The sequence below is a fragment of the Python bivittatus genome, unplaced genomic scaffold (assembly GCF_059951505.1).
Source record: "Python bivittatus isolate LINGU-HERP-01145 unplaced genomic scaffold, Pbiv_v1 ctg000320_np1212, whole genome shotgun sequence".
NCBI lineage: Eukaryota > Metazoa > Chordata > Lepidosauria > Squamata > Pythonidae > Python > Python bivittatus.
The window spans coordinates 2,538,812-2,554,623 of NW_028277052.1; the positions used below are offsets into that span (position 1 = coordinate 2,538,812).

The 15,812-nt window shown below is 42.8% G+C and overlaps 1 protein-coding gene across 2 annotated transcripts; it reads right to left on the bottom strand.

Annotated features, from left to right (window-relative positions):
• Positions 1-578: 578 nt before the first annotated feature.
• Positions 579-11,337, bottom strand: BCO2 (beta-carotene oxygenase 2). Of its 2 annotated transcripts, none has more exons than XM_007422619.4 (13): positions 11,137-11,337; positions 10,722-11,034; positions 7,662-7,863; positions 6,984-7,195; positions 6,538-6,653; positions 5,857-5,959; positions 5,119-5,250; positions 4,280-4,440; positions 3,703-3,870; positions 3,301-3,438; positions 1,903-2,085; positions 1,673-1,783; positions 579-1,407 (listed from the first exon to the last, which is right to left on the bottom strand). In XM_007422619.4, the coding sequence occupies exons 2-13, from the start codon at positions 10,900-10,902 to the stop codon at positions 1,279-1,281; spliced, it is 1,836 nt and encodes a 611-aa protein (XP_007422681.3). In that variant the 5' UTR covers positions 10,903-11,034; positions 11,137-11,337; the 3' UTR covers positions 579-1,278. The 2 variants fall into 2 exon arrangements, with proteins under 2 accessions (XP_007422681.3, XP_025018722.2); XM_025162954.2 differs by lacking the exon at positions 11,137-11,337 and adding an exon at positions 9,678-9,765 and having other exon boundaries at positions 10,722-10,802.
• Between the last annotated feature and the right edge of the window lie 4,475 nt (positions 11,338-15,812).

Genomic DNA, 15,812 nt, shown 5'->3' on the forward strand with positions numbered 1-15,812 from the left:
TAATGTAGCCTTACAATAAAGCAGAATTAACTTACCAGGTCATGTTTCCTGTCTGGTCTACCTGGGAAGGCTGACAGCTAGGTTTTATGCTGTTGTGAAGCCTCCGTGAGCACCATTTGTGCTTCCCATGTGCTGGCTGGTAACTTACTTCCGAATTTGTCTTTTATTTATCGCCTTGCTACCCCACCTTTCCCATCAGAGGTTTTAGACAGAATGTGAATGTGGGTGGGACTTCTCCTGAGCCCGGTCTTGGTTAAGAGAATAAGCAGCTGTTTCGGTATGTCCTCAGAAGCCTGGGCAGGTAAGGGAAGACATGACAGCAAGGCTTTCGCTTGTCTGTGACGCCTCCCAGGGGAACAGGAATTGTTGCTCTGAACTAGCTTGGACCTCAAGGGTGAGCCAGCTACAGCTTGAACAGGGGCAAGCGTTAATGAACTGAGACATATAAAGTATATGTATAAAGAAAAAATATATCCGACACTATTGTCAAGATTTCTGAACACATAGCAAATGCTGAAGGGCTCTGAGCAAGATGTACAAAATTCAACCATAATATAAACAATTAATAGAAAAATTAATGATATAGGTAAAGAATTTATTATATACTACATTTAGCAAAGTCTCTTTTTTTAATTAAAAAAGCTTGTGTATGTGGGCAATATGTATCTATTCCCACTTACCAATATGCATCATAATCATGAATGTCTTGGTTTAAATTAGAAAACTTGCCTTAGATTAGCAAAAATGCCATTTCTCGGTGAATCAGAGTACAGGTAGTCCTCGCTTAATGACCACGATAAGGACCTGAAAATTCATTGTTAAGCGGGGTGGTTAAGCAAGTCGCGCCTGATTTTACGACCTGTTTGCAGTGGTCATTAAGTGAATCATGCAGTTCCCCATTGATTTTGCTTGCCAGAAGCCAGCTGGGAAGGTCGCAAATAGAGATCATGTGACCCCAGGGGGTGGTAAGTGCGAGCTGCAGGGGTCATAAGTGCAAGCTGGTTGCCAAGCGCCCGGATTGTGATCACGTGACTGCGGAGGTACTGTGATGATTGTAAGCGCGAGGACCAGTTGTAACTCCCTTTGTTCAGCACTGTTGTAACTTTGAACAGTCACTAAACAAATGGTTGTTAAGTGAGGACTAGCTGTAGCGCCTCATTGGGTATCCTGAGAAATCAGTGCACATCTAGATTAAGTGATTTGTCCAGAGTCACCACATTCTGGACACACAGCATCACGGAGCAGACCCTGAATCTTTCCTTTCTCAGCAGGTGGTCATTAGCCGGTGGAATTTCTGCTGGGGACAAAGCTACCGTGGAAGCCATAGGGGATCTGGACAGGGATTTCTGTGCGGCCCAGTTCGTTGAAATTCTCGGCATCCAGAATAAGCAGGAAGCTACCTTGATTCTGAAACAAAGATGGACGTTGGACAGCAGTTCCTAAGTGCAGTGCTCCTTTCCCATGCAAAGCATCTGTTTCCCGTGCCCTTTCAGGGGTTTAGAGAAGAAAGGTGAACCATAAGGAGACAGAGAAGCTCTAAAAAGCCTTAGCATTCTGAAGCCAAAAATGCCATGCAGTGTTCACTAGAAGGCATGAGGAATTCAATTTCAGCAATCTAAAAGCGATCTATTCAAAGAGTAGATCTTGATCTCTGCAGTGAAGCTTAAATTACCTGATTGGGTGTGAGCACCACCGAGAGTATCACTCCACTGTCTTCTGCTGCAGAGTAAGGTTCTGGCACAAACACTGGCTCAGAAGGATACATTCCTTTCTCATACCAAATCTGGTGGGCAAAGCAAAGGCACAGAAGAGGTTCCTTGTCATTAGCGTTAAAGGTGGAACCCCACCACCACCACCACCACAGTAACAACAGAGGAGCATCACTAACCCCTATCTTCTCACCTTCATCTCCTTGGTTTCTGTATCAATCTTGATCAAGGAGTCTCCAATGACATGCCCAAAGCCACAACCATAGAAATAACGGTATTTTTTTCCACAGTAACGTGCATAGTTGATCTGAGGGAATTCCAGGCCTCCTGCTTCTTGGAGGTCCTCATTGTATAGACTTTCAGGTGTGCACCAGATCTGGAAGAGTCAACTCGGAATCAATCACATTATAGAACCCCTATTCTATACCCCCAAGATCTACTATTTGGAACTGCGGAGTTTCTCAAGTGACCTTTGAGAAACCACTACTATATTTTTGGCCACTTCCACTTGCAGAGCAGATGGTCCCTCTCATGCCCTGGAAGCAACATCACCCCTTTCTGAAAAACATTTCCTTTTTCACAGAATTACACAACTGCACACAATTACACAACTGCACACAATTTCACAGAATTACACAACTGTACACAATCCTTGGGTCCTTCAGTTTCATCCCCTTTGAAATAGATAGCAGCTTGCTAAGAGGTGAATGTTTTTCTATCTTAACTAGGAAATGCCACATCCTCCTTGCAGTTCTGAGTATTTGTTGCACTGCTGGCACAGAAACTTGGAGTTAGAAAGGCCCTGGAGTCCAACCCCCCTGCTCAGTTCTGCAATCAAAGCATACCCAATGGCTGTCTTGCTTCTGCAGGAACATATTTAACCCACCACCACCTCTCTGAGCAATTTTAAAATCTTGATTTTAAGAGCAATTAATAAGGGAGGAGGGGAGTCTCTTGCGTGGAAGCCAGTTTACCATGAGCAGAGAGCGAGTGTTCCATTTCCAAGTTCTGAATGTCAGTCTCTAACTTTCTCATGCACCAGAGCATTAAATGAGTTCTGCCAGCAACAACAGAGTTTTGGCATGAGGCTCTTCCTCTTTAAACGTTCCGATCAGGAGCTGCTTTGGATGAGTTTAAGCTTCAGCCCACGATACCTTCGATTCAAGCTCACCGCAGCCTAATTTCCCTTGGCAGTTAGTCTTTGGGAAAATGGTCCCATCCATGCAAATGCAACCATTTTCCCCAAGTCTAGCTGCCTCCTGAAGGATGGTGGGACACTTTCGCTCCTTCTAAATTCCATACATCTCATAATGGGATATGTTTTGACAAAGAATTATTCCTATTTAATGCATTAAAAACTAGCACTTATGACACTCTTACTATTCTCGAGACCAGAGATAGATTGGAAGCTATCTATTTTTCATGCCTTTCTTCTTTTCCTTTACTTTATCTCACGTTTTCTTTTCCTTTTCCTTATAATTTGTATTTTTCATTTTCTTTTTCATTTCTAACTTTTAATTTTGTAATTTTAAAATTTCAATAAAATACTATTATAAATTCCATACATCTCATGTGTGCCCAGATCACCTACCTTCCCATCAGCCTCTTTCACAGCCTCTGCCAATGTGTAAGACAAAGGGCTAAGATTCTTCCCCACAGATGTCTTGGGGCTCACCCTGATTGGGAGAACAAAGCGCCGTGGAAATGACTTCGGGAGTAAGTTGTAGGTCTGCCAGGATAACAAACATATAATTGGATAGAGAGAAAAAAGCGCACTCTGCAGACGTCCCATGGGGATGAGGAGCAAGAACCAAGAGTAGAGATGACTTCTCTGCCTCCCTGTCTGGGTTCCTTCCCCTCAGAATGCCACCTGTGTCTAGGACTGGAGAGCGACCGTCCCAATGTCCCTGGAAGATACCAAGCCACGGAAAGCTGGTCTAGAGCATGATGCTCCCTTTCAGTGCCCACACTGTGGGGTGCAGAGCAGCAGTACCTGGTCGAGGGCTTCCCCCACTTTGTGGAGATTCTGTAGGCGGTAAATGTCGATAACACTTCCATCATCATAACAGCAAAGATCCAGGACAATGCATCCCTGGTCCTCAAAGGCATTGATTTGATGGAAAAAGCAGAAGGCCTTGGTACAATACTGCAAGGGTAAGATCTGCAACAAGAGCCGAAGACACAGGAGTGTGAATTCCTGCCTTTTGGTGACACCCAAAGAATGCTCCTTGGAACAGCTTCTTAAAGTCCTTCATTTATGTATAAGGGCGATGCTTGAAAGGATTTAAACAGATGGACAAAGCAAAGAAGTGAGCCCTTGTGTAATCTTTCCTAATCTGATGCCCCCCAAAGATCTCAGGACTGCAACTCCCACAATTCTCAGCCACTCTGGGCAACAGAGGAATTCTGGGAGCTGCTGCCCCAGCATAATCTGGGGAAACGCTGGTTTGCTCTGTTGTTTCCTTCTGACACCCAGGATGATAGCAGTGAGAATCTAGCCTACCCGGCCCTGCCAACCCCAGAGCAGGCATTGCAGGGAGTCCTCAGATCCAGCCAAGCAGGAGACTCACCTGCCCCGTGTGCTTGTTCATGACATGAAAGCGGGTGTTGTGCTGAGGCTCCCAATTCATTGCATCCAGAAAGGATCCCCCCACAAAATTGGCTATAATCATCTTCCACAAGTTTATTTTCAAGGGCTGCTCAATAAAAATCACGTAGTTTTCACTCATTCCTAGAAACAGAAGAAAAGATTTGGCCACTTCTTTTCATTAAGACCCCATTTCTTTTTTTCCATCTAATTAACTGTGCTTCTCTAACAACAGGGTTGGCTTATCTTTCTGCCTGCTGGCTTCATCCTTTGTTGCCAAAACAATTTCAGATTATCCAATGCAATGGCCAGTAATTTCAAATTATCTAATTTAACACTCTGTGAATCAAATTTATTCCCTTGGGGGGCTTACACACCACATACTTAGGAACTGCCATGCTTCATTTACACAATCCCCCTTCTAGCTTCCAATGGAAGGCCAATGAGCAGGTACAGCTAGGAGCCAGCAATTTTTGTTCAACTTCAGAGTCTTACTGACATTGTTTTTAAAGCACATCTCAGGTTATGATTTCAATTTCAATTTATTATGGCCATCAGCTAGCAAAAGATATTACATCATTTTATATGAACTGCTCTGATGGATCATGCATGTCTTGGAGCAATGAATTTCATTAATTTAATGTTTCATATTACTTTTCCTATTCTACTTGACTTTATTCATGCAGCATGATAGATCACATCTATGGCATTCCAAATCATTGACCCGCTTTTCATAATGTCACGTTTACAACTCCTGCTGCATCTTTCTGGCATTTCCATCAAAGATGGAGATGACCCACTTAAAAGGAGGATGGTCCTCACCAAAACTGTGATAATAGGATGGCTTCATTCTGTCCTTTGGCTCAATGGTGCACAGCACTTCTGCCCCTTGCAGGCTGGAGTCACTAGGGTGAGACTTCTGCGGAGGAACACGGATGATGTTATAGTTGGAGCCTGGAAGAGAGAAAGCCCACCTGTTTGGAAGTGTGATTCCAACAAATCAGCTGCAGATGGACTGGGGAATTAGCTCACCCCTGACAGATGTGCCTTATGTTTTTAAAAAAGTGATCCATTGCTATAAACAACGCTTTCTATTAACAATAACTGAGGTTGGAATTTAAGTGCGGGCAGCACCTGGCCCATCAACAGTTTAGAATGGGAGACCACCACCAGATGCACCATGAGAGAACTCCACAGCTGCTCCATCTTTGCTCCAGTGCAAAATTCAGACATATGAATCCACCAGGTGCTGCTTCACGTTTTCCAGGTCCTCTGATCCAGTGGAAGGGGCTATAGCCACTGACTAAGAACTTAGACACTTACTCATCGGAAAAATGTTTATATCATCTTTGAATTGCCTGAGTTTTCTGGGTGCGTCTGAAGAACACTGTTAAGTAACTCTGTCGATTTAGAGCAGAAAGCCAAGAAGGGCCTGGGTTGATAGAAATGGAGGCACTACTGACTGACAAAACCAAAACCATCCACTGAGGTTAGCATCTAATCCCAAACATGAAGAAGCAAGTCAGATACTTCTGCTTGTCTCTGAGAATCCGGTCTCACCGTGCTTCCCGTAAGAGTTGCCCATGTTGTACACTGTTCCATCTGGGTCGTAGTGTGGGTGGGCTGTGGCTCCATTCACTGCAATGTATTTTCTCCAATTCACCTGCAAGGGCAAAGATGGTAAGTCATCTTATCTCAGTCTGACACCCTCCAGACAGAACTGCAGCTCTCAGAATTCCCGCACCAGCTGAGAGGTGTAACCACCACATCTGGACAGAACCAGGTTGGGAAAGCTGCTCTCATCTACTGATTTTGAAACATTTTCCAGGGAATCCTGAAGTGGCACCAACTTGGGAAAAAGCTGTACTGGAACAGGTTAACATCCTTGCTAATTTTCTATTTTGCACAATTTACACCTTTTTTTAAAGTGAGTATTCCCATCTCCAGTATAACATGGTTCAGATGGCCCTTCTTCTGAAGCTAAAGAGTGTTTTGTGTGGTGGCCATGCACAAGCAGAATGAGGGCAACCGCACTTTCCCACTTGGGTTCCCCAGCAACTGCTACCCATGAACCTGGAGGGAACAAGACACAGTGGTAGACCTGTAGAAGACCCAGATTAAATCTGCAGCATCTCCAGAGCTCCTGGAAAGCTGCTGTCTCTCCATCCAGATTTAGACAGTAGTGGATGAGAAGGGGAAACAGGCTAACCCAATGCTAGGTAACACTCTCCGTTCCTTTACCTTCTCCTTTGTTTCAAGCGTGTCCAGATCCACCTTGTGCATTAGGCTGGTCTCCGTGCTGACAAAATAGTCACATTTGAAGACCACATAATTCACGGAGCAGTTGTCTGTCTCTTCTGCAGTATAAAATTCACCTCATTGGAGTGTCATAAATTCAGTATACAAAACATTTCCATTGCCACAAGGTTGCCAGGATCAAAAGAATGAAAGCGGCATAATATCTTAAAGGTAATTTCTGAGTCAGAGTTAAATGTGCCAGGGATGGAGCTGGAAGACAAACTGAAGGTGGGATTTCTGTCACCCAAAGCTTTGTCCAGAAGTTTTCCCACTTCCCCTCCATTTCTTACAAGAGAAATTTGGTGGAGTGTCTTTCAGCATTTCCCTTACAGAATGCATTAACTTCAGATGCAGAATATGAGTGGAACTGATTCAAGAAAGATGCTTACCTGGCCATTCAAACCTTGACCTGAAGCGCTCAAAAATGGTCTTGCAAGGATCTGGCATGGCCAAGGTGCCAAATTCAGAGATCATGATCCGACTGTTCTTGCTGTTGGTCAGGTAAGAATTGCTCCTGAGAAACTTGCTGCTGTACTTCACCAACCCATCCTCAATTTCAAACTGATGCAACAGTGCCATGCCATCAAACCAGTGGTTGTACCTTCATTTGGAGAAGATAAATCCAGATTAAAGGAGGAGAAACCTTGTGCAAAGCTTACCCTGCCATTTCTAAGCACCCACTCAGTTCATTAGACGGCAAAAAAAAAAAGCCCATTTCTGCACACAAAGTGTACAACAAATTTTAAAGACTGTGGTTCTTCCAAAGGTCTCATTTTTAAATTGTTAAAAAAGTATTTCTAAAAAAGGCAACCCCCTCCCCCCCAATAAAAGTTGATTACTAGATCAGTCTTCCCCAAGCCCTTGGTTGTCATTATGTCTCCATTTAGTCAAGTAAATCTGCATTAGCACTCAAGGATCTTTCCTTTCTAAGGCACAACTGACTGGCAGAATGACTGAAGGACATGTATGAATGAGGTTGATAAAGACTGCAGCCCAGAAAAAAATATCTACAGTATTGGCTTTTTAATCCTCAGCAGAGCAGGGAGCCACATCCAGAGCAGGCGTACTTATCTGATCCGAACTCAAATTTCCCTGGTCCGTTCCTCAGTAGCTTTCCTTTCAGCCATCTGGGAATCTGCCCTTCAAGTTTTCTTGGGATCACCTGAGGTGTTTCTTCTACGGTGGAGAATAACGGCGAGACGCATTCTAAGCCCTTCCGGTGGCTAAAAGTAACTGGAGGTTTCTGGTTGCAAACCACAGTTCTTATAACTGCGAAGGCAGAACAAGCAATGAGCGAAGAGAAAGGAATTAACACCCTGGGTACGATCCTAAAGCTACCGTTTCATATTACGCAGTTAGGTAAACCGCATGTTAAGGAATTGGCTGAGTAAAAGAAAAGCGGATGCTTTCAATCAAGGTTCCTGAGGTAGACTTCCCTGAAATATTTTCAGAATTAACAGTCTGCAGGTTAAGCATGCCCTGTGGAACAGATTTCAGAGTGCGCTAAACTGCACTGCATTAAAAACAGCAAGGATGTCTCAAAACTAGAAAAGCAGAACTTCCTATATATTAATTGAAGCTACCAAAGTATAAGGGGAGAGCTGAAATACAGGAAACATGGTAATCCATGTATTAGCAATGCTGGAGATTAATTTTAGATTATGCACTAGGTACCCAATGGTGTATCAGAAGACCCCCGTTATGTGGTCTCTGAAGCTTCCATCCACAGCACCCTGCCCAAGAAGAGGCTGGTGGCAATTCTCTTTCTTAAGGACAGTGTTGTCCAAACTTGGCCCCTTTAAGATGAGTGGACTTCAACTCCCAGAATTCCCCAGCCAGCATGGCTGGCTGGGGAATTCTGGGAGTTGAAGTCCACTCATCTTAAAGGGGCCAAGTTTGGACAACACTGCTATAGGAGATTGACCAGAGAGGAAAGAGATGTGCCAAAGGCTGGTCTCTTTCTTCCAGAATGGGTGTCACCGACTCAATAAGAATTCATTTATTTTGTCTATCAAGCTTAAAGAACTAGAAGGGTGTGGAAAGGTGCAAAAGGAAAAAGGGGGGAAAGAAAAGAGAGAGAGAAGAAATTAGCAATGACTTCTGGAGAGTGCATTTCAGCTGCTCCCGCAGCCCAGCCCTTTCTCTCGTTCCTACGCACAGAGAGAATAAAAGCCCCACAGCTCAGACTGTGTTCTAATAATCCCCGTCTCCTTTTCACCAGTCTCTCGCTCGCTGGGGAAGTCTCAGACCTCCAGCCTGGAACTCGGTGGCCTGGGCATCTGTCCTCGCCTGGCTCTCCGCCAGCCCCTGGGGAAGGCCGCCTAACGAACAAGGCGAAAAGCAAATAAAAAAAGGCAGCCAGACAGACCCCTTGTGGTTTTAAAAGCCTGCAAGAGAGGATAGACTTTCCTCTCCTCATTGGTTTCTTGGGGAAGATTTTAGCAGACTTCAGGTATCACGGCCCATTTTATCTGCTATTTATTTATTTAACACCTTTTTGCAGCCACCCATTTCTGGGCAGCTAACAAAACTCAGGGATAAAATCACACAATTTAAAATCACAGCAGAACCCAGAATTAAATAACAACAACAACCACTGAGGGTCCTTGCAAAACCATCTCATAACGCAGAAAGGCCACCACGCCAGGCTCCGCAAACATCCTGGCCCTGGCCAGGCCTTCCAGGAGATCACAGGATCGGGGCCACCCGAATCTCAGGGGGAAGCTGTTCCAGAGAAGGAAGGCCCTCTAGTTTTGTGGAAGAGACCTGGAGCACCCCCACCCTGCCAGATCCATGACCTATCCAAAAATCTGAATTGATATGTCCAGTTTCTCCTCCTTTAACTCCCCCAATATCTGAAACTCTTGGGAGTGGGATTCTGTCTCTGCGCTCTCCTGCCCTATAAACTGCAAAGGTCATAAAAACAGAATATTTTCGGTATTCAAAAGAAAATATAAAAACTCTTTCAAACATATATTGGTTTGGAGATCCAAATATACAAGGGGTTCAAACAATACGTTTCTGCCGAATGCTGAAAATTAAAGGGGAAAAATAAGGGGAAATATTGCTTTTTGGATCACTACCATGAGGAAATATTCCTTTCCTCCCATAAAAAAATAACACAGCCCGGCTCTTGCGCACCATCCTTGAAGCAGAGTTAGTTGATGCAATCTACAAGAGAAAAGGTTAATGATCAAACATGGCTACAACATGTGCTGGTCCAACAACAGCTCTGCATATTTCATGGCCACTTCAGAGCTAGCTCTCTTCAAGCAAAACCACCCTAAAGCACTCATAGATGAATTTCTTTCCCTCACTGGTCTGATGCAACTGCCACTTCGGAGCAAACGTGAGAAAACAGTCAGATCTTGTGGGCAGCAGCTCGGAACACAAAAGAGGGACACATTCTGGAGTCTGTTGTAACAAGGACCGTCTGCCCAGCATTGCCTTCTCTGCCGTTCCGGGATTGCAGCAAAGATCTACTCCAAACTGAGTTTCTGTGCAGATCTAACCTAGCTCAAGTCTGCTTGGATGAGCTTCATAACTAGGGACCCTCGAGAGGGAGACCTACCAAACCTCCTCGCACTAATTCCAATGGGAAACTCATTACAGATGCTCTTGGCCAGTGTTGTCCAAACTTGGCCACTTTAAGATGAGTGGACTTCAACTCATTCTGGCTGGGGAATTCTGGGAGTTGAAGTCCACTCATCTTAAAGTGGCCAAGTTTGGACAACACTGCTCTTGGCTGAGCCCACGTATGCATTCCACCCTAGTAGACTGCCAAATATTCTCATATTTCTCTACTGGGAAAAGTAGATAAAACATTCAGTTGAGTGTCTCATATTTTGAACAATTTCTTCTGGGCAAAATCTATCATTCTTGCATAGCAACATTCCTGCTTTACATTTTCATTTCTTAGCTGATCCTGAAAAAGCTAATTCCAAGACTGTCAGATCAACTAGGAAGTGTGGGGGGGGGGCGGGGGGAACCACCCAGATGGAGGCCATGTGCCACTTCCATGTTGCTCCCAAGACGACTGCATGAATCATCACAATTCAAGCCCAACTCGAGGACCTCTTTGTCTTTTAAACTACCACTAGCAGGAGATTGGAAGAAAACTGTCTTACCTGGGATATACTGGAGCAAAGACCAAAGGGCAAGAGTCACATTCTGAAGCAGGAAGCCAACAAAAGAAAAGACGTGGGAAAGCATTTCCACAATGCTGAGCTCAGAGAAAATAGCAAGTCCCCAATCGCCAGAGATGGCTGTTTGTGCCAAAGAGGTGCAGGGCACGGGTGGAATGTACATTGGCCAAGCGCAACATTTCACAATAAAAGCCCGCCTCCCCCTTTCAGGACTGAGCAAGATTGGGAGGGATAAGGTTGCACAAAACTGAGTCGGTGGGCGGAGGATCTCTCATGTCGAGCTTGTACAAATCACCTTTGGGGGGAGGAGAAACAGAATTATTGTATACCTAAATTGAGAGACTTCCAATGAGATTGGTTATGAATTAGAAAAATATCCAAAAAAATTAAAGCTCACTATATTTTATGGAAGAGACTTTTCCTTCCATTTTTAAAAGCAGACAACTAGCTCATCTGCAGGCAAAGGTCTAAAGCTGGGGTGGGGGTCCTGGAGGCTCCGATTCCCCTTGCTGCATGGCTGCTTCGGCAGTCTTGTGCAACGGGTCCAGCTGAAACTTCTCTCCAGCCCGTGTCAGGTGCGCCTAAGAAAGGTAAACTTCTGTGTAGACATGAAGCCAACTTCAGATGACTCCACCTTCAGACTCCACCTCTATTTGCCTCATCGTTCACCATGATTTATTGAATTAATTCAATATTACTGGTCATATCATACTCAATTATTAACTAACCACTCATGCTGGGTGTGCCCAGGCACTAGACTCAAGTGCAGCAGGCTAGTTTGCAGTATGGTGTAACTTGTAAACAAATGTTCCCTGTTAACCCACAGGGTAACTGGTTTAGTTGGCCAGTGAAAAGTTCCTGAAGAAAGCCACCAACCTGTGGAGTATCGTTGTCTACTATGCTAAGTCAGTGAGCATCTAACTTTCCTCCGACGAACATCAAAGCAGTTCTCTTAGTTTGCTTCTGGTGTGGGTAAAGCATTCCTTGAGGCAAGCAGAGCACTTAAAAATAATGCCTGGAGGGGAAAAATGTTGCTGTTTGAGCTCTCTCAGGCTGCAATCCCCATCTTTACTTTTGCCCAGGGCTCCTTCTCTTCTAGTCTGTTAGAGCAGACCAGGACCAACAGGAACTAACATTTGGAACTTCTTCCCCAAACCGTTCATGTCCTTTATCCTCCCTAAGCCTTCCCTCAACTCTCTCCCTTCTTTTCCGTGTTTATTGCAGCTAAACCTCAGTATTGCCAGAGCTGGGACATTAATAAACTAAGGGCAAAACTTGTTAGATTTATACCCTGCCTTTTGTTCAGGAGCTCAGGGGGGCATATGTTGCACTCCCTCCTCCCATTTCACGCAGCTGAAAGCATCATACTCTGAGGAGCCTCTCCTTCAAAGGCTTTCTTGTCTGCTGTAAAGTACGTGCTAGATGGGGACAGAAGCCCTTCTGTTTGCCTTGATCCAAGTTTGGGTGTACCGGGTTAGAGTCTTGGATTCTTGCTCAAAAGAAGCTGAGGGAGCTTCTCCCCTGATGTTTCGACATGGACTACAGCCACCCCTTGTCTAGTGACTACCAGGGTTAGCGATGATTCGTAAATATGACATAATAAAAAAATCATTTTCCACCAATGCACAAGGCCTGACAATAAAAGCATTCAGTGTGAAACTGATTAAGGTCTGGTCAGTTTCAGGCAGCAGATACAGTGGCAGGAGGGTTCAAATCAACTAATTAAGGTCACAGAGCTGAGCTTGTTAACCGGCCAGCTGTGCTGCAGAAAAAAGCCGCTCAGGAAGAGGTGAACGTGTTCCTCTTTAAAATTCTACATACAGCTCTAATTTGCCAGAAGTGCAGAGAGAAGATAAGCAGGAAGTAGCAAATTGTCTCAAAGCTCCACAAGATTGTGGGCTAATTAATCAATTCATATTACTAAGATTCATGGACATATAATCAATCGCTGTCTCTTTAAGCGACAAGAGTCTGATACAGGCACTTCCATATTGTCACTCCCCAAATTCTCCGAAGCAGTTTGAAGGCAATGCGTGTTTGTCTGCACTTCTGCAATTTGAAATCCTGAGAAACAGGAGAGAACACTGCCCTACAGCAACGAAAATCCCTCCAACGAGAAGAGAAAAGGAAAAACCAACCGCCTGACCCTTGTATTGTATGGAACTGATTACAGGGCATTTCATAGACACGGGGGCGGGGGGGCACTATTTTTATTTAATTTAATTTAATTTAATAGACTTGTCCCCGCCCATCTCCCCACAATGGGGGACTCTGGGCGGCTTACAGCTATCAAAACCCTTGTTAACCCCACATGGTTAGGCAACAATATCCAGCACATTTTATCTAAGGTTGTTGTCAACCACTGGACTGTGAAAACTGGAGCAACTTTTCTAATCTATTAGGGATGCTTCACTAGGGATGTTGTTAAACAGAATAGGAAAGATTTGAAGATAAGGAATTACGGCTAAGCTCTTCTGATCAGATATTGCAGCTTCCAGTTTAATGAATGTTCAGTCCTAACCCACTAACACATGAAAGCAGATTATGGGAAGAAAAGTAGCAGCTAGGTCTTCAAGGGCAATGAAAAACAAGTGCACTCCATTAGAGATGGAAAATATAATGAACCGTTTAATCATAATGCCTATGCAAATTGTATAAAGTAATCCTCCCATTTCTGAAGATCAGTAAGAAATCATGATTTTATTTTGGGATAAGGCGGCCTATTATGCACAAGCAAAATAAGAACATTATTAGAATTATTTTGCTTCCTTTCTATTTTATTTTCATTTGCTGAAATCACCAAAATTCTAAAATGTGCTAAAGGAAAAAGAACAAAATAATAAAATATAAGGAAAGAAAAACACGACTTCCCAAAACTATTTAGAGAAAACAAGTTTTCAGTCTTATATGAAGTTTACCAAAGTATAATATATACAACTCAAGCAAAATTAAAGGTTTATGTGCCAAGGTTTCACCGTGACTCAGCCATATAACTCTCTCCTACGGAAATGAAAGAAATTGAAATGAATGTAATGTGATTTGGGTATCTGTCAAAATAAGCCATGTGTATGGTATTATCCTACTCACTGGAAACGACCTGCTTTACATGAAGCACACCAGATTTGCCTTCATTCTGTCATTCAAGAGAAAGGTTGACAGGCCTTTCCATAGAAAAACAATTCTATATAACTGTTCTAAACCAGCATCTTAATTACAATTTAATTATAATTACTGATGCTCCTTTTAAGTAAAGTTATACTGTTTTGAAATTTTGGGCTACTTTCTGAATCAATAAAAAAGGAAGTACAAGAATCATGGTAGCTGAAAGGACTTTCCCCCTTATTTGTGCACAACAGAACAAATAAGTGTGTGCCTTAATCATTTGCCAGATAATCCTTCTTCATTTTGTAGAGGGCCTGCAATTGCTGCAAAACTGTGCCTTAGATTCTCTCTTTTCAACTTCAAGTGATGTTCTATAGAACAAGCTTCTTTCAGGATTCCTTCAAGCTCCTCTACATATGAAGCATCCATTGCTGCTCTCTCGCTTTATTCACAAAAAGGAAGAAAAGAAACAACTGTAGTTAAAACCACTACATAGAAAACTAGAATTTCTATCAGTGTTTTCAATTCAGTTCACTTGCCAAGCGTTTTAAAATAATGAAGGTAAGCTGTTAAGAACGTATTAAAGAATATTTTCTCATTTATAAATGCAACACTCTAGTTAAAAAATACTGAACTCAAAGTAATTATAGCAGTGCCCTGCCTATATAAAATGTGGCCACTTGTAATATCAGTATGTGGGGAGATTGGTGTTTTGCTTTGAACACCTTGGGTGAAAGTCATTATTGTGACAGTCCATTTGGACAATGGAGAGTTTTCTTTTCCTACTCACATCTGGAGCTGACAGAGGCCATTCAGCAAAACAACTTAATTGAATTTTACTACTGCAATGGGCATAGTCAAGAGTACAGCTTGGCTCCCAGGACACAGACTGAAGAATTTTAGATCCTGCCATGTATTTTAATCTGTTTTTCTAGCTGAAAGCATTTTGTGACAATGTGCAAAGCAAACAGTTCATTTGTTTTTGCTTTATCATGAATAAAAATGACTAAAACACAATTCTGGAAACACCAACAGCTGAATACGTGTTCAAAAAAGAAATTTTAAAATGTCAAAAATAAAATAATTTACTTGCCTCAAAATATGTGCATACTTTGATAACAGATCATTGATTTCTTTGCCTGTATCTGTTAATACAAATATTTGTTTAATTAAAATCTGGATGTAAATTTAAGCAAGAAGAATGGTTGATATCCTTTTCAAAATATTACCCTTTAAAATTGTTTCCAAAGTATCAGTTTTGTGAAATTCCTGGGAGCTTTCAGATGGAGTCCCATCATTTTTTTCAAAAAAACACAACTGTGTATTTCCTGAAGCTTCATTCTATACACAGAAAACAAAGAGTGAAGGTTGAAAAAAACTAGCATTACTGCAGAGAATTCCACATACATGGATTTCCACAGCCACCTCATAGATTGTATATGCCTCACAAGATTTTAAATACACAGAACAAAAGTGAAAAGGAAGTTACTGTAATTTAAACAATGACGATGCTACGTAGTTAAAACTGCTCACCTTTGCTTCCTTTTTACGCTTATTTTTATTTTCATCTGACTTTACTGGGGTACTTGTCATTGTTACCTGATTAAAAAATGCAAGGCCATATTTGAGGGGAAAAAAATCTCAGTGGAACACAAGATAACAGCACATAAAAACAGTATTAAGCACAAACTAAGGTCACCAGGCTGTCCTGATGCAGCCAAATGAAGACAGCCATCTCAGAAAAAGATGACAAAATAACTTGCACAACAGGAAAGGCTATTAAACCCTGATTTATCCACTGCTTTATGCTATCTAAGTGGGAGATTATTTATTTTCTTATGCTATTCAATTTGGGATCCCGGCTTTGTGGTCAGGGATCATTATTATTTGATAATGCAACATTAATGGTGTTGTGAGAGTTGTCAGAATCCCCCCGAGGCGATTTATTCTCAGCACGTTTAGGACCACAAC

Coding starts and splice junctions, on each gene's coding strand:
- BCO2 (XM_007422619.4), bottom strand. CDS start 10,902: ATGTACATTCCACCCGTGCCCTGCACCTCTTTGGCACAAACAGCCATC. Junction 4,441..5,118: donor ATCCTATTATCACAGTTTTG/GTGAGGACCATC, acceptor TTCTGTTTCTAG/GAATGAGTGAAAACTACGTG. Junction 1,408..1,672: donor TGGTGCTCACACCCAATCAG/GTAATTTAAGCT, acceptor TCTTTGTTTCAG/AATCAAGGTAGCTTCCTGCT.